Genomic DNA, 20948 nt, shown 5'->3' with positions numbered 1-20948 from the left:
GTCGCGGCCGGTGGACGTTTGGAACGGGAGGGACCGCCCCGTTCGCCGTCCGGTTGTGCACGCACGCCGCGCGCGGAGGGTTCTGCCAATGAACAGGCCCCGCCGAGCGCCTTGCGGGACCTCCCCGTACACGAAGCCACCCGCAAACTCGCAAGGGGAGCCCATTCTAGTGGGGTCCGGGGAAGCCTTGGCCGTATCCCCAGCACACCACTAACTGTTATCAGTGAATGCTCCTAAAGGGGCTTCGGGGCTGTGCCAAGGCATCGCTATCGGGAGCACAGCATTTGGGGGAGGGGGAGGCCTCCTAAGGCTCACCTAGATTCGAGCCGTCGCTTAACCGCCCCATTCGTTCACTCAGCCACTGGGAACAAAGATTTAAGGGACACCACGTGTGTCCTTAGCTTGTTCCATTATTCAGGGCAGTGGCACATGTCTAAGGGGTGCAGTCCTGAGACCTTGGCCTCTTGGAGACAGTTCCCATCTCACTGTGCTTCAGCAGAAAGGAGGGGAACTTGGGAGAGACCACTCACTACCCAGGCAGCTCTGACCAGCCACCACACGGCAGGCCTTTACTGTGCCACCCTGGCCTAGTTCGTCTCAAAAACGACTCATCTGGTCAAACGCCAGCATTTCAGCTCATTACGAGGCAGGATTAGACAGGACTAGAGGAATTTGGTGCTCTTGGCAATTGGGGCTCGATTTCCCCATACCAGAGTCTTCCAGAAAACAGAAAAATTCAATGTTTAGTATATTCAGGAAGGGAAAACCTGTGTATCTGTACTATTTGAACTACTTTTCAAATCCAGATTTTTAGTCTGAGCTGGTAAAATTTAATTGAAACCCTTCATGCACGCCCCCCACCCCCCAGCCCAAGTGTTCCCTGGGAGATAGGTGAAACATCAGCCTATAATCTGCAGGAAGGTTAACACCCAAACATTCTTCTTCATTGTCATAGTCCTAGCACCTGACACCCCGTAGGCCTTCACACGGTTGCTGATACTGTCAAAAGAACAAATTCTTGGGACACCTGGGTGGCTCAGTTGGTTAAGCAACTGACTTCTGCTCAGGATGTGGTCTCACAGCTCATGGGTTGGAGCCCCACGTCAGGCTCTGTGCTGACAGCTCAGAGCCTGGAGCCTGCTTCGAATTCTGTTTCCCTCTCTCTCTGCCCCTCCCCACTTATACTCTGTCTCTCTCAAAAGTAAACATTAAAAATTTTGGGGACGCCTGGGTGGCTCAGTTGGTTAAGCGTCCAACTTTGGCTCAGGTCATGATCTCCTGGTTCGTGAGTTGGAGCCCCGCATTGGGCTCTGTGCTGACACACAGCTCAGAGCCTGGAGCCTGCTTCAGATTCTGTGTCTCCCCCTCTCTGCCCCTCCCCCACTCATGCTCTCTCTCTCTCAAAAATAAACATTAAAAAAATAATAAAAAAGAACAAATTCTTTGTGTACACTTGAGGCCAGATCACAAAGTTAAAGCCTTGCGATAGAGCATCCGCTGTCCTGGAGGGAGTAGAACGTGGGCTTCTCAATTCTAAGTTGGGTGATTTCCAGAAGGATGTTACCCCTTGCTCCTGCTACTACTACATTAGCTCTGGCCAGAGCGTCAGCTCCCCGGGTCCTCATGGTTTCATTTCAGATCCCTGAGACTTGGCATCATGCCAGGCATGTATCAGGACCCACTAAATGGCAACGGAAAGGGCGTATATGAATATATTCTAATTCTAATCTGAGGAAATATATTCTACTGAATGCTTCTGCTAAATAAGTACATATAAACACAGGAAAATGAACATTCACTGGACATATAAATGGAATTTTGGAATTGAAAAGGACCTCCCTTAGCTGTTGGATCCAAACCTCCCTTTTTCCAACTGATGACAGAGGCCCAGAAAGGACTAGTCATCTGCCCGACATTATGAATAAGGCCTGGTTTCCTGAGTAATAGTCTACGGTTCCTCCTCTACCATTTCACTATCTGATAATTAAGTTCTTGCTCAAAATGCCCCTATGTGGGACTCTCAACAGAAGGCGACATGTGTGCTGGAAAAAGCTAATGTGCTCAAAGTCTTGACTGTGGTTAGGGAATCTTTCAAGTCATTAGGAAAAGGGATAAAAATGTCAGGGAAATGTCCCTGCAGGGGAATACAATTGTACAATGAAGCAAATTATCTTATTGTCTCATAGGAACAGAACCAACAAGCAATTCCAGCTCGCTGCCCAAAAGACACTGCCCCTTCCTGCTACATTCAGTCCTGCCCTGGATTAGACCAAAGGTTTAAAAGGTCTACCTGACATGTGTGCTATAACTAGAATTGTAATTTTATTATTTTTTTAAATGTTTATTTTGAGAGAGAGAGAGAATGCACGCACAGGAGAAGGACAGAGAGAGAGAGAGAATCCCAAGCAGACTCTGTGTTGTCAGCGCAGAGCCCAACGCGGAGCTCGATCTCACAAACCAGGAGATCATGACCTGAGCCAAAATCGAGTCGGACGCTTAACCGCCTGAGCCACCCAGGCGCCCTGTGGCCAGGTAAGTTTAAATGCTGGGTAGAAAGGTCCAGTGCAGCCCTAGGTAATGCAATACATGTGTCACCTACCACCCATGAAAAAGCATGGCGAGTTCTATTTTTTTTTTTTTTTAACTTAGATTTTTAAATCTACTATTCCGACAAGGACTGGATTCCGTTGCTTAGGAAGGGGATGGAACCTACAGGCGGAGACTCACGTCTAGGGCTTGAGACCAGCCGTGGACCTGGAACACCTTTTATTTTGTACCCGCTGTCTCCTGCACAGCCTGGACAGAAGTCAGTCACCGGGAAGGCAGGAGAGTGGACGGCTCTGCAAGGCAGCGAACAGACCGGCAAGAGCACAAATACTTTTATTTGCAGTTGAACAGCAACGCAGGTATCCAGAGACGGGATGCTACTCTCTAATCGGACCTCCTTGCTAGGGGTCGTGCCACACACGCTTCGTTGTTCAGCGGCCGGAGGCCCAGCAGCCTCTCACAGAAAAAGAGGGTTTTCTACGAAAGGCTTCTGTGACGTCGGACGGGGAGAGGACAGTTAGAATGGAAAACGGTGCCGGGCGCTCGGCTCCCCTAACCAAGCTCCATACCGACACACGCAGCTCCCCGCGGTGCCGACCGCCAGTCATGGAGTTAAGACCTTACCTGCCTTCAACTCCTTTCCCATTTCAGTAAGATTCGGAGCTTCTTTTCAGGAAAGCGTAACTTGTGTTTAAGGAACGGGATGAGGACGGCGGACGTTAAGGCCATTTATCCAGGAGCTCTGTCCTCCCCTTGACCAGCTCAATGCCTCCTACCTCCCGAACTTGGCAAGACAGACTACATGGCTCCAGACTGTTTGCAGTCCTCCCCTGGAAGGAAACGCGGGGATGGATGTCGACGGCCCCGCTTTCCCCACGTTTTCCGCAGGGGCCCCGCGGTCCGGGCGACCGTGGTAGCTAGTCATCCACAGTGATGTTGCGGAAAAGGTAGGCCATGGATTCTCCGTTGTGGATTCTCCGAATCGCTTCAGAAAGGATCAGGCTGATATCCACGGTCTTTATCTTGGGACACTGCAGCTTCTGCACCTCGTGAGGGACGGTATTCGTCACCACCACCTAGTCATTGCGGCAACGGGGGAGATAAACACTGTTACTGATGTGCGTGCCCCAACGTGGTCACGCGGAAAAGTTGAGCCAGCCGCCTCCCCGAGCTCCAGACTACAAGACCTCATTCCACTGAGTATAGTTTTTACAAAGCAAACTCAACTGACATTACATAAGAAAAAGGTGACAGAGTCCGGAACAGAAGATTGTGAATGTCACGGTCTGCTTACGCAGGAATGACAGGGCCCCGCGACTTGCTGAACCTTCCTGTGGTCAGGGAAGAATTCGAGGCTTCAGAGAAATGCCACCAGAGTACCAAATTATACCGCAATACAAGCTACATGAAGTATATAAAGCAAAGCCTTATGCCAACAGACACATGTTCCCAACTACACGTCTGGCCCAACAAACGGCCGGCCGGCAAGGCCACTACCTCACAGGCCCTCCAGGGAGCAGCTCGGCAGTATTGATGGAGCCACCTTACTATTCACAGAAAAGAGAAGCCAGTTTGGACGCAGGCTCAGTGTGCTAAGAAGCCCCTTAAGAGCAGACGCACCTCGTCAATGGAGGACTCCTCGATCAGGCGGGGGGCCTCTGCAGACAGGATGCCGTGAGTGGCCATGACATAGATCTTGTAAGCGCCTCTCTCTTTCAGGATCTCCGCCGCAGCGACGAAACTTTCCACATCATCGATTATGTCATCCTGACAAGAGAGCAGACTTAGCAGTAAGGAGCCACCCTCTGTCTCTCTGGACACACGCCTCTCTGCTCTTCTCTGCGCTCGGTTTCAGAGGATCTCCAACTGGAGATCAGAGCTGTCCGCCTGGGCCCCAGACCGAACATCCCGCAGTGGCAACAGAAGCGTGTGGACGGTGCTTCGTGTGGCTGTCAGTACTCAGAGTCACATGTGACACGTACAGCTAGACGTCGGGACTGCCAAGGCGCATTTCTGTGTCCCATTTACTTGTTTCCTTTTTTTTTTTTTCTTCAAGAAAAAGTGAAATGCCAGAACACAGAAATAAAGTGAGCCATTGTAATCAGGCCCAGCAACGGCATTTAGAGCTGGGAGCAAATCGGTCGTGCTAACGTACAAAGAACAAGGCACTTGTTCTCATTCGTAAAAATGGAAGAGCTCATCTTTAGTTCATCTCGTGGCCCTAAAGCTGAAAGTTGAGTCCCAGACCCCTGAAGACAAAGGTTATTTATGGGGTTGAATTCTCTTACGGGAGTTCCTGTGTTCTTTTTACATCTGTAGGTTGTAATAATCCCTGTTCAACTATATAAACATTCCTACTTGTCCTAAGGGAGTGTGGATGAGAAAGGACAGACGAATCCATTTAATAACTCTGTCATCCTCACTAGAAACATACTCCCAGAGTGGACGACCTCTAAGAGGCAGCAGTGTCCTCCCTGCACACGAAGGACGACACACGACCACGACCATACCACTATGATTGCGATGCGCCCGCCAACATCTCCGACTACAGTTATCGGTGGCTTCTCTTTGGCCATCATCACTAGCAAAACAAAACAAATCACAAGTTAGTCATGTGTCACTAAATAAGTATAATCGCAACCTCATTCCCTGGAAGTGGTGGAAAAAAACCCATTGTTTAAAAAAAAAAAAAAAAGAGGAAATTCTCCGAAATGAACCTAGGGTCTCTGAAACAGACTGTCTAGAGCAGTGCTGTCCAGTAGAAACAGGTGAGCCATATGTAATTTTATGTAAAATTTTATGTAAAAAGAGGGGTGCCTGGCTGGCTCAGTTGGTGGAGCACAAGACTCAAGGTTGTGGGTTCGAGCCCCTTGTTGGGTATAGAGATTACTTAAAATCCTTTTTTTTTTTTTAATGTTTGTGTGTGTGTGTGTGTGTGTGTGTGTGTGTGTGTGTGTGAGAGAGAGAGAGAGAGAGAAAGGGGGTGGGGAGGGGCAGAGAGAGAGGGAGACACTGAATCCGAAGCAGGTTCCAGGCTCTGAGCTGTCAGCACAGAGCCTGACACGGGACTTGAACCCACAGACTGTGAAATCATGACCTGAGCCGAAGGTGGACGCCTAACCGACTGAGCCACCCAGGCACCCTATAGAGATTACTTTAAATCTTCAGGGGCGCCTGGGTGGCTCAGCCAGGTTAAGTGTCTGACCTCGGAGGTCATGAGCTCACAGTTCATGGATCCAAGCCCTACATCCAAGTGTCCAACTTCGTGCTGACAATGCAGAGCCTGCTTGGGATTCTCTCTCTTTGCCTCTCCCTGACTTGTGCTTTCTCTTGCTCTCAAAATAAATAAACTTTAAATAAAATCTTTAAAAAATAATAAAATCTTTTTTTAAGATTACTGTCGACTACGTTTTTTTAAATGTTTATTTTTTAAAATTTATTCTTTAATTTAAAAAAGAATTTTTTTTTTTTTAATGTTTATTTATTTTTGAGACAGAGAGAGACAGAGCATGAACGGGGGAGGGTCAGAGAGAGGGAGACACAGAATCTGAAACAGGCTCCAGGCTCTGAGCTGTCAGCACAGAGCCCGACGCGGGGCTTGAACTCACGGACTGCGAGATCGTGACCTGAGCCGAAGTCGGCCGCATAACCAACTGAGCCACCCAGGCGCCCCTAAAATTTATTCTTTTAAAGTTTATTTATTATTGAGAGAGACAGAGAGCGAGCACAAGTAGGGGAGGGGCAGAGAGAAGAGGGGACAGAGGATCTGAGGCAGGCTCCGGCTGATAGCAGAGAGCCCTATGTAGGGCTTGAACCCACGAACCATCAGATCATGACCTGAGCCAAGGTCAGCTGCTTAACCGACTGAGCCACCCAGACACCCCAAAATGTTCATTTATTTTTGAGAGAGAGCACAAGCAGGGGAGGGGCAGAGACGGAGGGAGACAGGATCTGAAGCAGGTTCTGCACTGACAGCACAGAGCCCGAGGTGGGGCTCAAACTACTGAGCCGTGAGATCGTGACCTGAGCTGAAATCAAGAGTCAGACGTTCAACCCGCTGAGCCACCCAGGTGCCCCTAAAATAAAATCTTTAAAAAAAAAAAAAAAGAAAAGAAAAGTAAAATTAATAGATTTTATTTTACCCAGTATATCTAAGATATTACCATTTCAGTATGTAACAGATATGCAATAAATAAATAAATAAATAAATAAGGGATGTTTTGCTTTTTTTTTTATACTAAGTCTTTGATATTTGGTGTGCAGTGTCCATAAATAGCACTGGCCATGTTTCAAGAGCTTAAGGGCTACACGTCACTAACAGCCACTAAGAAGTCTTCAGACAGCACAGGTCTAAGGACAGAGCGAAAGCGCGAGGAAGATCTTATCGGCAGGAGAAGCCACGCTGTGATGCCACGCAAGCCAGAAATGTCTGACTCTAGCTGAGACTGATACAGAAATGTAAACTCAATCCCACTCTGTAGAAAACGAAGCTGGTAAAGGTGCCAGATAAGAGAGCCAGCTTTGCTTCACTGTCTTCCAAAGGGACTTTATTTGGACAATGTAACCTTATTATCAGATTATTATCAGATAACTGGCCTATTGACATCATCAGTTTCCTGAAAATTAGGAACTTGAGGACAATAACCATGACTCCATCATCTCTTCCTGATTTGACCGGTCCTTAAAGGAGAGGCTTCTTATCTCACTGGACAAGTTACACGTGGGAAGGCCCATTCAGTACACACACCTAACTACGGGGTAGAAAAGGGAAACAAGAATTCACCCTCAAACGAAAGTGAGCAAACAAAGAAAAAACAAATTTCAGAAGAACAGGCTAAGTAGTCTACTTTTTAAAGCTTTTCGTTATGCTGAAATATTAAACCAGGAGGGGGAGAGGGACACAAGAATAAAACTCGAGGTAGTCCTATAGGTTAGTAATTATCAGCAAACAGTCCATTTTAATGGATTCCTCTCTACAGGTACGGCGACCCTCAAAGAACAGGCGTGCCTCTCTACCTACCAGCAATCGGCCAAGCTGAAATCCAGCACTATTTTACTGGCCAATTTCAACCAACATTTCCTGATTTCCCATCCCAGAAACAAGGGCAATTTTTTTGAATCCGGGCAGTTAAAGAGGCTCTGCATATACATAGCACCTAAAAGAGGGAGAGAATAAGCCACCGGCATTAGGAAAGGCTTCCCTAAGCTCTGTCTTTAAATTAGACCATGTGAGTAGGTGGTTGTGTTGGCCTACCCGCTTCTTAGAGAGATGTGGTCCCTGTTCTTGACCATTTTCCTCTGTGAAAAAAGAATTGCAAGCCAGTGTCCCTCACCCAAGGCCAATAAAAACTCAGCTCAAGTTTGATGCAGAAAACATGTCACAGTACTCCTGTTTGCTTTTCTGTAATTCTGCTTCTCCCAAAAAACTTCTATCCGTTTGGAATGAAAACCAGGCATGGCTATAGGATGGAGGCTTAAAAGGCTTTTTTTTCTTTTGAAAAGCAAGCATCCCTCCTGGTATGCTCATTCCCTGCTCTTAACTGGGTTTGAGATCCGGGTAAAACTGAACATACAATATGGTCGCTACGAAAAAACAGAGACTTTAGTATAGAGTCAAGGGAAATGAACAGCACCTCACAAACCCAAATTTCCTAACAGCTTGCCCCAAAAATAAAACACTGAAAATTCAAAATTTTCAGTAAAAATTGTCAGACACTTTCTGTATGTACTGAAGTTTAAGGGTAAAAGATGCTAAAACTACCGTTTAAGATTCTGTTCTCTTGCCTCATTTTCTCCAACAAAACCCAATCTGTTTAAGGATGAGATGAACTGTGGGGTACCTGGGTAGTTCAGTTAAGTCCAACTCTTGATTTAGGCCCAGGTCAGGATCTCACAGTTCGTGGGATCGGACCCCGCGTCGGGCTCTGCACTGACAGCATGGAGCCTACTTGGGATTCTCTTTCTCTCTCTGTCCCTCCCTGGCTCATGCTCTCTCTGTCTCTCTCTCTCAAGGTAAATAAACATTTTTTTAAAGTATTAAAAAAAATTTTAAAGAATAAAATGAATTGTGCACCATCACTTGTGGCCAGAAATCACTATTAAAACTGTATCAACTCACTGCAGTGAAAATGTCAATTTACCAAATGACCTCAATATGAAGAAAGTAGGAAATTATCTTTTGCTTTTAAAATTAGCATTTTGCAAGCCACATTTATAACCATCCTTAAATTTTACATACTCTTTTACTCTTTCCCCAGAGTCAATTAACCAAAACTTCCCCTCTTGAAATATAGAGCAAGAAAGAACCAAGAGGAATTACTCATTCCTTATGCAGTTTGATCTCGTTCTATTTTTAGTTCAATGGAAGGTCAAACTTTATCAACAGACTGACAGTAAAAAGAGATATAAGAAATAAAGGTCTCCAGTAGAACTAGAACTGAGGTTATTTTCAAGCTCATGACTCGGTCCACACGCAAACAAGTCAAAACTTACATTTAATTGAGGCTCATGTCTGTTTTCACTTTAGTGGTGAAAACCACATCTTCACTTGTAAAATTAACAACCCAGGAAAACCAAGCCAGAAAAGGTGACTTTCTCTCCTTTTTGTGATCCAAACTCTTTAATTTTCACCAGTGTGGCAAACACAGAGCCGTCTTTCGCAGAACCACTGGCCTATAATCCTTTCAAGTTCATTAGATGCCCTTGCCATCAGGACGGATTCAACTCTATCTTATAAAACAGAAAAATTTATACGACTTCACTTGTTTTTTAAAGTTTATTTTTGAGAGAGAAAGAGAGAGAGAGAGAAACAGAGTGTGAGCGGGGGAGGGGCAGAGCGCGAGAGGGAGACACAGAATCCGAAGCAGGCTCCAGGCTCCAAGCCGTCCGCACAGAGCCCGACCTGGGGCTCGAACCCACGAACCGTGAGATCGTGACCTGAGCCGAAGTCGGCCGCTTAACCGACTGAGCCGCCCAGGCGCCCCTCTAAGACTTCACTTTTAATAAATGACTCTTCATCCTCATTACCATTAAGCAAAGCCCTTAAGACGTACCGGAAGCATAACGGACATATAAATATAAAGCATATTTAATTTGGAAGGTACAATTACACATACAAAACTAGCATCTCCTTGTTAGGACGGTTGATTCCAGGGCTAAGGAAGTACACGATAAACATGGAACGTCTAGTTGTACCAGACAGTACGGAAGTATCAAAAAATGATACGGATGCGTCAAAAGAACGCGGGAGGTGGCTCAAAGGCGTCCTCTTTGGCCAAGTCTAAGACAATTTGAGCATTACAATAAACAGTAGCGATGGATTAGAGAACATGCTGAACAAAGTAAGATTCCATGAATCCATCCCGATATAAGTGAAGGAACGAACAGGGCAGAAGGGGAGTTGGAAACATCACCATGTGACAACATAGTAACTGATTCAACCTAATGTGAAGAAATACACAAGCCCCAGTGAAGGGATATTCTATAGAACTGGCCTGTACTCTTCAAGGCCATAAGAGACCAAGAACAGAGGAGCCACTGCAGATTAAAGAAGACTAAAGAGAAACGTCAACTGAGTCCGATGTATGATCTTATACTGGGTTCTGGGCCAGAAAGAAATGATTTCCCTTCGCTCTAAAGGATCCTGGTGGGACAACTGGTAAAACATGAGTAAGGTCTGCAGATTAGGTAATAGTATTGTAACAATGTCAGTTTCCTGAGTCTGATAACTGCGCAGTGGTTACCTAAGAGAATATCTGTTTTTATGAAATAGGTACCGACGCATTTAGGAATACAGGGGCACGGTGTCTGTAAATCCCTCTCATACGCTTCAGAAAAAAAGAGTATGTACATAAATGTTAAATCCGGGGCTCTGAGTCAAGAGGAGAGAGGAATTCTGTATTATTCCTTCAACTTTTCTCTCAGACTGCAGTTTGTTCAAAATAAAAAGCTGAAATATGGATCCTGGATCCCGCTGCTTCACTCCAAGCCCTGGCTCTACCAGCTCCGGGCCGGGTCTCCGTTTCCTCACTGGCAGACTAAGGGATAACACGAGCGCTTTCACAAGGTCGTGTGAAGACCACATCTGGAGATCTACTAAAGGGCTTCGAATACCTCTTGACACATAATGAGAGCGCAAAAGATGTTTATTATTACTGGTGCTTTGTTTTTCATAACCAAAGCCTGGGAAAACTCTACATGTTCGACAACAGGGGACTGATTCAATAAATTATGGTATATCCAGGAAACAGGGCACCACGAAACTATCAAAGACCGAGAGATCTGTACAGACTGATAGGCAAGGGACAGAGCAATGTGATATACTACCACTATGTGAAAATGAGAGAACATGAGATACATATAGTCTCTAAACGGATATAAGAAGCCAACTATCTGCAGGTCAGAGCAGCTGGGGAGGAAAGAGAAAAATCTAGGAGGAAGACAGGGGAGTGGGGTAGGAAAGTTTTTTTTACTGGAAAGAATTTTATACTTTTTGAATTCTGAAGTATTATCAATGTATTGCCTATTCAAGAACTTTAATTATGAAACCCTCAAATAAAGTAAAATGCTACGGTACCAAGAATTTAAATTGACAGAGTATATTGCTTGTTTGTCTTATACAGAAACCTCCAAAGTTGAAAACAAAGCAATGGAAATTCGATAGGGGAAACAAATCAGTTTACACCTTTGACGGGAGTCTAAGTAACCTGGGGTATAACCATTCTGGTATTTTCCCACTCTATTAACCTCCGTATGTTTCTGAGGCATGGCAAATAGATACAGATTTGAAAAAGAAATAATCTTTGGGGTGCCTGGGTGGATCAGATAGTTGAGCATCCGACTCTTGATTTCAGCTCAGATCATGATCTCACCATTTGCGGGTTGGAGCCCCGTGTCAGGCTCCGCGCTGTCAGCACGGAGTCTGCTCGGGATTCGCTCTCTCCCTCTCTCTTTCTCTGCTCCTCCTCTGCGCTCTTTCTCTCTCTCTGTCTCAAAATAAATAAGTAAACTTAAACAAAAGAAAGAATCTTCTCCCTCTAAAAAGTATATTATATATTATAGTCTAGGATGCAGGTCATTACCACTCAAAATCCATGGAAAGAAATAGCCTCCACACTGTTGGACTAATTAATAGCAAGTTAGTCAAGTATCAGGTCGAAGGGCTATATTACTAAAGTAAGAGCTAAAAGTCACCTGGGTCACCAAAGACTAGTGCCTGATCAGTGGCTGCTACTGTCGACCTGACCAAAGTATAGAAGCGTAAGATTTCGCACCATTACACATACAGCATTTTCATTAAAGCTAAAGTTATTCCACACTCTCTGAAGGCTAAGTGCCACCCAGATTAGTTCCACTGTCCTCACACATGTCTGTGAATGTAACACAATCTCCTTTTACCAAACGGCAAATCAATGCAATACCATTCAATTACTGGAAATACCAAGATAGCATACATCCATACACGTATTAACTCCTAGCCAGTCACACTACTCCAAACTTTCTTCCGTTTACAAGTGAAATAAAAACACAGAGCTAATCTTACACGGCAACTCCAGGCCCGGGTGGACGGTGGCATTTTTGACCATCGGGGGAGAATGACGACCGTCATCCATGTCCAACTCTGTACACTGGGCTTCTCCGTGGATTACAGCCAACCCCAGACGGAGTCTCTCCGCATATGACTGCGCCCTAAGAGAAAGAGGTAAGCAGCAAAATTCACGGGAAGAAAACCCAAGTGTCACTATCTCATTACTCTATTTATCATAAAACGGAAACATCACTCAGGCTTTTAGGGACACACAAAGGAATTATTTCTACAAACCAGAGGCCTAGACCAGAACCTTAAGTGCCTCAAGAGGCCCAGGAGTTGACATGTGGGCCAGCATCTGATTCTGGATAATTTTGGTTCTACCCTTTGTCCAACATTGTAACACTCCTAGGGGCGCTTGGGTGGCTCAGTCAGATAAGCGTATGACTTCGGCTCAGGTCATGATCTCATGGTTCATGGGTTCGAGCCCCGCATCAGGCTCTGTGCTGACAGCTCAGAGCCTAGAGCCTGCTTCGGATTCTCTCTCTCCCTCTCTCTCTCTCTGCCCCTCCCCTCCTCGCACTCTCTTTCTCTCTCAAAAATAAATAAAACATTAAAAAAAACAAAAACAAAAAAACCCCATAGCCTGAAAAATGCTCATATCCCTTTGTTTTCCTTTTCCTGAGAACCTGAAAGGAAGAACTTCCTTTTCTCCCCCAGGAAAACGGAGTAATTCAGAGACTGATCTGTATGGTTGGGAGACTAGAGACAAAGCTGTGGTGGGGACAAGACAATAATGGGAAGGGGGGTGGGGGGCGTGCACTCAAGCCAAGGAGCCTTTCCGGGACACATTATGACAGACCCTAGATTCCAAAACAGCTCATTCTGACTCAGAAGCACCCAAAAGGAATTTTTACAAACATCTAGCTTCTTTACCTTTTGGCCGCATCAGGAGACTTCGCTACAATGACTGCATTCCTGTAATTTGGGATCTAGATTTGGGGGAAAAATAAGAAAATACTGGAAAGTTATCAAAAATAACACCTGGATGCTGGCATGACATTTTTTCCTCTCCTAACAGGGACCCATACTAGCAATCGGATACGCTAGGATTTCATTTACACATTTAAAATTCTTTTAACAATTATCAATGAACATCATTGCCAAAGTACTGCTACATCAAGAAGATAAATAATTAATTCTTAACACCCTCATTTAAGAAAACATAGGTAAATTGCTAAATATACTCAGAAGGAAATCTATTTTTAATGGCTTTACAAAATATGACCCTCCTTGCCTCTATGCTGACCCTATCCGGCTGCCTGAGGCAGGAAGACTTAAGGGAAAGATCATTCGATGTGCCCTTCCATATTGAAATCTGATACCAGAGGAAAACTACATAGGGTCTCTTTTGAGGAAAATGGGGTGTTTGCTCATGCTCCTCACTTCTTCCTGGATATACTGAAGCAGGAAAGGTGAGGCTCTAAGGTTGTCCACAGGAAAGCTGAAAAAGCCTTGTATTTCCTTTTGATGAAGATCCATAGTGATAATGTGAGTTAAACCTGAAATTTTAAAACAAACAATTACAAAGTTCACCCCTACAAGTTACTGGCTACAGTGGCCACAAACTAGACGCCCACTCCTGTTCCCTAACCGAAGGCTGAAAGCAGGGAACGGATTGCGAACAAACACCATAAGCTACAGAGACTTTATTTGCGACCTCAACAAAACTGAATGGACTAAACAATGGGTCAAGCCTCATGTGAAAGAGCCTATGCCTTCCACATAGACAAAGAGCGCTAAAGCAGAGAAAAAAGTGCTCTCCTCTACTATCATAACTAGCTTGGTCCCGAAAATGAAGAAAAACCAGACAGAAGCAAAGATATGAATATGGGATTAATAAATACTAAAGAAGTAATGGGTGTAAAAAAAAAAAAATAGTAAGGCCTTGACTAAAGAGTCTAGGAAGAAATGTTAAAAGGCCTGTGGCTGAAGCAGAATGAATAAGAAAACAAATCCAAAGTAACATACCTATTAGAAGAAAAACTCAGATAACACAAAGATAATACACTGAAGTTAGGAACAAGTTCTAAATGTCACATAAGAATGGGTCAAGAAGTATTCTAGAAAAACAAGATACACTCTTATAGTCAACAGTGCTGATCGAAAAAAGGTACACGTATAAAAACATTACAAATGGCCAAAGGTCACTGCAAAACTTCTAGGGCAGTATTTCTTGTTCCTCCCCAAAACATTACACATTTTTAGAGAATGGAATCCAAATGTTTTTTCTCAGGACTCAAATATATATTAGAGTTTTTAAGTAAACACGCCAGGCAAAAATCCCAGTAACTAGAAAGTGTTTTTACATTTGATTCGTAGGCCAGAAAGCATGTTACCACTACAAAAACACAGAATGAAAGCAATTAAGAACGAGCTGCTAGACAGAGAGACAATCAGGGAGGGGGGAAAAAAAGAGCATTATATAAACTGGAGAAGTAGCAAAAGAAAAACCTGGTTTTAATATTATGCACACGAACGGCATTTAGCTAACCGAGGCAAATACATAAAACCTAGACCTGGAGCTCAAAAGATCCCCTACGGATGCCAAGATCACAGCTAAAGTTTTCATGGTCAGATGAAATGAAAAGAAGTGACAGATGACGGAAAAGCCCAAGATTAGAGAAGAGACGACGTCGCACTCAAGTAAGACAAAGAGAAAAGAAAAAGATGAGAATTTACACCTAAGCTCACATATCCCTAACCGGAACTATCAAAAGGGAACAGAAGAAAGTAATTAGTGAGCAACACTTAAAACCGGTCCCGAATTAGCTCTCAGGGAGGGATTACTCTCAAGCAGGAAGAGTCCTAAGTGAGCACCCCAAGGTCCGCGTCCACACTCACCTGCTTTCGCCAGCATGGACGCCAGGAGCTTGCACACAATGGAGCCCCTCTTCCTCATCTTGCTCTGCTTGCTGTAGGGGAAGTAGGGGATGACTCCGATAATGTTCCTGGCACAGGCCGTCTTCAGCGCATAAGCCATGATCAGTAACTCCATCACGGCGGTATTCACATCTCTGAAACAGGTAAAGTTTGTATTTGGGGGGGGGGGGGAGCTTCATTTACTAACCCCTAAAAGAGATCTGAACGTCAGCGATGGCACACGGGCCGCCAAGATGGGCGTCACGGGCATTTTTATCGTCACCTAGCTTATGATGGCACCTTGTGAATACAGGGGAAAGGCTGTTAGCTCTTTGCAGCTGTGGTTGTCACCTGTGGTTAGGTAAATCCATAGCACAGCTACCCACACTCACCTACGCCTGGCTGTTCTGTCAGTGATGCGATCGCTGGGGTGGCATGTGAGGCAGACGTCAACTGCTGGTGGCCAGAGTTAAGCAACACCCGTGGGCACCATCCCAGGCACGGGGGACTCAGCCCCTGCGTCCTGCGAACGCCAAGGTGGGGGGGGCCCACTGTTCTGCTATGTAGCTGCCATCGCCAGGAGGGATTTGGTCTGTTTGTTCTTCCAGGGGTAGCGGGTAGGGTGGAGGATGGGGAGGTCTTGGAACTAAGTTTTCAAAAATCTCATCCCTTTTTTCTCAAGTACACAGATTCCCAACAGAGGTTACTCAGAGAGAGACAAAGAAAGAAGTATGGATCTGAAAGATATTCAAAGGAAAGGCTACTTTCAATTTTAATGAATGTGGATTGCTACTCTTCGCCAAGGCTGATGGCGCCCAAGAAGGGCTCTGCCCTTAAAATAGGTGAGAACCAAAAAACCCAAAACCAGCCAGACACACACACACACACACACACACACACACATACACACGGTGAAAACCTTAGGGCAGAGGGAAGCTCCGAGCTGAGTCCCTTGTGTCACTCCACTCCAGGTCACCTGGGAAGGTCTGAGACTGGAAGCCAAAAGCGGCCCCGACAGGGTCCTCCCTGAGTTTCGTGGAGGCGAGTTCCCAGAGAATCTGAGACAGGGCCCACTGGGCAGGAGCCTGGGCCAAAGACTCTGCCCTTGGGGAGGGGCCTGGCAGATGCCTCCTTAGCTGTAGCTTGGAACACACTGGGCTAGCAGAGTGAGTTCAGTGGCTGGGGGGAGGTACTCTGCCCTCATAACCCAGTAAGACTACTCTCCCCTGTTCACAAAAAAGAAAAAAAAAAAAAAAGAGGTGAGAGCCTTGAAATCCTTCAGGATGTTCTTCCAATGGTCCTTGGATTATTCAAGAATCGTCAAACACCCTCTCTTTGGAGTCAGGAGTGTATCTCCCTTGCCTTCCTGGGAAAGAGGATCATTTCCCACGTCTTAGTTTCTATCCATGTGCGCAGCCGGCCCTCTGGGGGTCAGTTCTTGAACTGTCTGATACACAGCAGTGACGCCCTCATTTATAGCAAAACGGAAAGCCCGCCATCAACACGGTACCGACTTCGTTGAATAAGATACTCATCATGGGGATTGCTTTCTAGCCTGAAGGGCGGTCGGGCCAATTCCTCTCGGTCTCTGAATTCGCGTGTGTCCCTCTCTCTGAGGGCATCCGTCCTCAGCGCATCTGGGAGTGACACGCTGCAAAGACATCCTTGCGCTCCGACAGCGTTTACTTCCACATTCAACTTCTAGAATTTCCGACCTCACCTTCGTAATTTGGATTTTTCGTAAATATTTCAGGGTTCAGTCACACAAGCATTTCTCCCAGAGCGTGGGTATAATGGACTCAGGGCTCAATTTTGAGACAACTCTGACCTTCCTTCCGGACTGCTGACAGGTTACGGTATTTTCCGGTTATTTCCTTCCTCTGAAATAAACTGGAACATTCTTCCTTCTCATGCTCCCAAACTAATACTGTCCCAAGTCGGGCATCACAAGGTTAGAGGACACACAATCTTTTGGCAATAATCAGGACAAAACATTTACCAAACACTTTCAAGGTACTTCGGAATTTGTTAGACCTGGTCAATTTTAGTTCATTCACATATTCAACAAATATTTATTGAGCAAAAGGAACCTGGCACTGTGTTAGGTGGGGGAGTTAAAATGGCAAATGGGGCTGACCACAGGGGAAGAAAATGCCAGAGGCCCACACTGGATCACCCTCGTGGTAATCACGGGTCCCAAGAGGGGGCACGTCTAACTCCATGTTCCCCCTCCCAGACTTTTTTTTTTTTATTAAAAAAAAAATTTTTTTTTTTTAATGTTTATTTATTTTTGAGACAGAGAGAGACAGAGCATGAGCAGGGAAGGGGCAGAGAGAGAGGGAGACACAGAATGTGAAGCAGGCTCCAAGCTCCGAGCTGTCAGCATAGAGCCCGACTCGGGGCTTGAAGTCACGAACCGTGAGATCATGACCTGAGCCGAAGTCGGACGCTTGACCGACTGAGCCACCCAGGTGCCCCTCCCCTCCCAGACTTTTAGACTTCATTCCACAGAGGGGAGAGCTGCTCTTCCCCCACTGGATCACCTGAACTGGTGCCTCGTGGGCTCTGAATGTTATGCTGGAAGGTTACACAGTACCTGGAGGACAGCGTGTAAATAACTCAGGCGTCCACATCTAGACTAAACACCAGGCATCACATCTACTATAGCCAAAGTCCTCTTCCGCATATAGACTGCTTGACAATGTTGGAAATACAATTAGAGCTTTCTTAACCTTCCAGGGGCGTGATACTGGGCGGTGTTGCAAAAGTTCCGCCGGCTGTGGTTTCTTCCATCAGACCTCAATGTCAGCAATATGGTTAGAGTTGAAGCTAATAGATTCCGAAAGAGTATCTGCCCAGGTGGCTGGGCTTTTAGCTGGCTTTGTAATAGCATTTATAACACACAACCATAGGATGCAGTGAGGTTTGGGCAGCACACCTCAAGGCCCGCCCAGATGGTAAGATGTTAACATAACAAAACGAACGATTTTCAAAGAGCCTGGATTTCAGCAAAACTTCCCTTTCACTAATTACTAATTTCTGCCGTGGGATTTCATTTTCTACTTTTTCCTCTTCCTATTGACCTATGCCAAGGGATTCAACATCCTCCAGCCCAAAGCTAAGGAAAGCCTCCCATGCCCCACCCCTTCGGTCAGGAAAGCAACAAAGGAGCCTCTGTCACACTGGCTCTCCCCGTTCCCTGCGGGACACTAGACAAACCGGACAGCAGGCAGTTAATCTGTGGGCTAGCAGGGTGAAGAGAAGCTGGCTGGCAGCCTCTGCTTTGTTTATCTGTTCCCTAAGACTGTTCCAAGTACATCCTGGCTAGTTTTCGTGGTCTTTGTATCTAAGTAGGACAATCTTAATTGTTTACCAACCGACTCGTTTTTCTTTCCCCTAAGATAATCACATCCTATATTAAATCCGACCCTTGTTGCTCTGCCGGTTTTGATAAACAAAGATAAATGAGACACGAGGAAGCAGACATGGTCTGTATACACCAGCCGAACGGCGCAGGACCGCAATGACAGGCCGACACCATAGATGGAAGGAGTGACAACATGCTAACGGGGTGGGATTTACCCCACCTCCGACCCCACGACTTAATCATCTGAAGCAAATAAGGTATAAATGTTCTTCTCTTTTTTAATTTTTAAAGTTGATTTATTTTTAGAGAGAGAGAAAGGCAGGGTGAGCAGGGAAGGGGCAGAGAGAGAGAGAGAGAGAGAGAGAGAGAGAATCCCAAGCAGGCTCTGCACCGTCAGCACAGAGCCCAATGCGGGGCTCGAACTCACGAAACCGTGAAACCGTGAGACCGTGACCTGAGCTGAAACTGAGAGTGAGACACTCAACCAACTGAGCCACCCAGGCGCCCCGTAAATGTTCTTTTAATGACTCTTCTTACATTACATCAACACACTAGGCCTTGTAACATAAACACGGAAATTGTCCTTCAAAAAACACTCTGTAAGCTTCACATCCATTTTACTTCCTTCCCTCGCTCAGTATATTTGGAAGCTCCTGGAGTACTGATGTGAAATGTTGGGGTTCGGGAGCAAACGGTCAAGAAAGTATTCTTGAGACGTCTTCAGTGCAAAAAAGGGCTGTTTTATGAAAGCACGGGGACAGGACCTGTGGGCAGAAAGCACTGCACCGGGGTTGTGAGGAGTGGCTGATTATATACTTTCAAGTCGGGAGGGGGGTCAGGGACAGCGTTGAGTCTCGAAGGAACATGGAAGCAAGGTGTCCAGGACCTTGAGGGGCTAGCTCTTATGAGGAAGAGGTCATTTCCTCCAGTAAAACCGCAGTCATGAGACCCTGCAGATGTCTATCAGTAGGCCAAATGCTTGGAGAATGACTGCTAGTCTATATCTTGGGGCTGGGAGGGGGCAGTTAGAGATAAAGGAAGTTTCCAAAGGGATTTTTTATAGGATCCTGGAGGTTGGACGGACGTCAAGCTAAGACTGCCTCTTGCCTCTAGCAAAGTATTAACGTGGAGGCAGCTAAGCTCCCTGAGGAAGGTCACTCTGCGTGTCTCAAATACCTGTCACTGAGCTGTAAGTTGTGAGGAAGTTCAATTTTTTTTTCTTTCGCCTTTGTTCTCCACATCGAGTATCAGACATTTAAATCATGCAACATAGCGGTGCCCGGGTGGCTCAGTCGGTTAAGCGTCTGACTTCAGCTCAGGCCATGATCTCATGGTTTGTGGGTTCGAGCCCCGCATCGGGCTCTGTGTGGACAGCTCGGAGGCTGGAGCCTGCTTCGGATTCTGTGTCTCCCTCTCTCTCTGCCCCTTCCCCACTCTCTCCCTCTCAAAAATAAACATTAAAAAAAAATTTTTTTTTTAAATCATGCAACATAATCACTTCATTCAGAAAGGCTTTTTGCCATTTCCAAAAAATTGAATCCACCCTCAACAATAAAAAACGTGCGATTACTGGAGCAAAGGGAATATGTTGCGGGCTCTGGAGGGGGGTTTTGGAAGGTGAGCCCCACCTCCGGGGCTATTGGTCAGCAGCACCACCAACAGGGGTGATGACATTAGTCTCCCCTGGCGAGCACAACACCAGAGGGCAGCCTCGCGGGTGACAGAGCTCCCACGCTCCCGCATTTCGCCCCCAGACAAGACCCTCAGGTCTTCCCCTCATTTAAAAAAAAATTTTTTTAAATATTTATTTTTGAAAGAGGGAGAGGGGGGGGGAGAGAGAGAGAGAGAGAGAGAGAGAGAGAGAGAGAGAATGAGCGGGGGAAGGGCAGAGAGAGAGAGACACAGAATCTGAAACAGGCTCCAGGCTCTGAGCTGTCATTGCAAATCCTGATGCGGGGCTCGAACCCACAAATGGTGAGATCATGACCTGAGCCGAGGTCAGGTCAACCGCCTGAACCACCCAGGTGCCCCCTCCCCCTCATTTCTAAGGTGCAGCATCGAACAAAAGCACGAGGCAAAAAGAGTGCCAGGACCGGGAGGAAACCTGCACAAAACCAAAATTGCCGGAGGACTAGTGGGCAAAGTTACTATCAAAGTATCTATCAGAGGCGCCTTATCTACCAATACTACAGCGGCATGGATGTTTACACCCAGCAATTCCATTTCTTGGAATCTTCCTATGGAAATACGGGAAACACAAGATGTCCAGGCAGGGTATGTGCTGCAGGCACTCGGGCACAGGCTTCAGAGGACGGATTCACCCCCGTGGGGGAGGGAGGGGCTGAAAGTTCCCACCCTCTATCCTCTGCTGACTTCCCCAGGAGCCCCCCTCTAGTGGTGATCTAGAGGCTTCCCAAAAACCATCTCAATAACTTCAGCGCAGGAGTGGCTGTAAGGGGCTTGCTATGAATAACAAAAGACACGTTCATTGCTCTTATCGCTTAGGAAATTCCACAGGTTTTAGGTTTTAGGAGCTCAGCACTGGGAAAGGAAGACCAAATACACACACACACACACACACACACA

The 20948-nt window shown here is 46.1% G+C and overlaps 1 protein-coding gene across 1 annotated transcript in view; it reads right to left on the bottom strand.

Moving 5' to 3' along the window:
- Window positions 1-2864: 2864 nt before the first annotated feature.
- PRPSAP1 (phosphoribosyl pyrophosphate synthetase associated protein 1) overlaps window positions 2865-20948 on the bottom strand; it is a 26278-nt gene continuing 8194 nt past the window's right edge. The window contains exons 4-10 of the mRNA XM_049635666.1: window positions 14978-15150; window positions 13520-13635; window positions 13010-13065; window positions 12089-12234; window positions 5058-5128; window positions 4168-4314; window positions 2865-3623 (exon numbers count right to left, since the gene is read on the bottom strand). Of these exons, the coding sequence (XP_049491623.1) occupies window positions 3465-3623; window positions 4168-4314; window positions 5058-5128; window positions 12089-12234; window positions 13010-13065; window positions 13520-13635; window positions 14978-15150 (868 nt within the window). The 3' untranslated portion in view covers window positions 2865-3464. The remainder of the gene's footprint in view (window positions 3624-4167; window positions 4315-5057; window positions 5129-12088; window positions 12235-13009; window positions 13066-13519; window positions 13636-14977; window positions 15151-20948) is intronic.

This window comes from Panthera uncia, chromosome E1 (assembly GCF_023721935.1).
Source record: "Panthera uncia isolate 11264 chromosome E1, Puncia_PCG_1.0, whole genome shotgun sequence".
Lineage (NCBI taxonomy): Eukaryota > Metazoa > Chordata > Mammalia > Carnivora > Felidae > Panthera > Panthera uncia.
The sequence above is the reverse complement of the archived record's forward strand: the minus strand, read 5'-3'. Positions and strand labels throughout refer to the sequence as shown.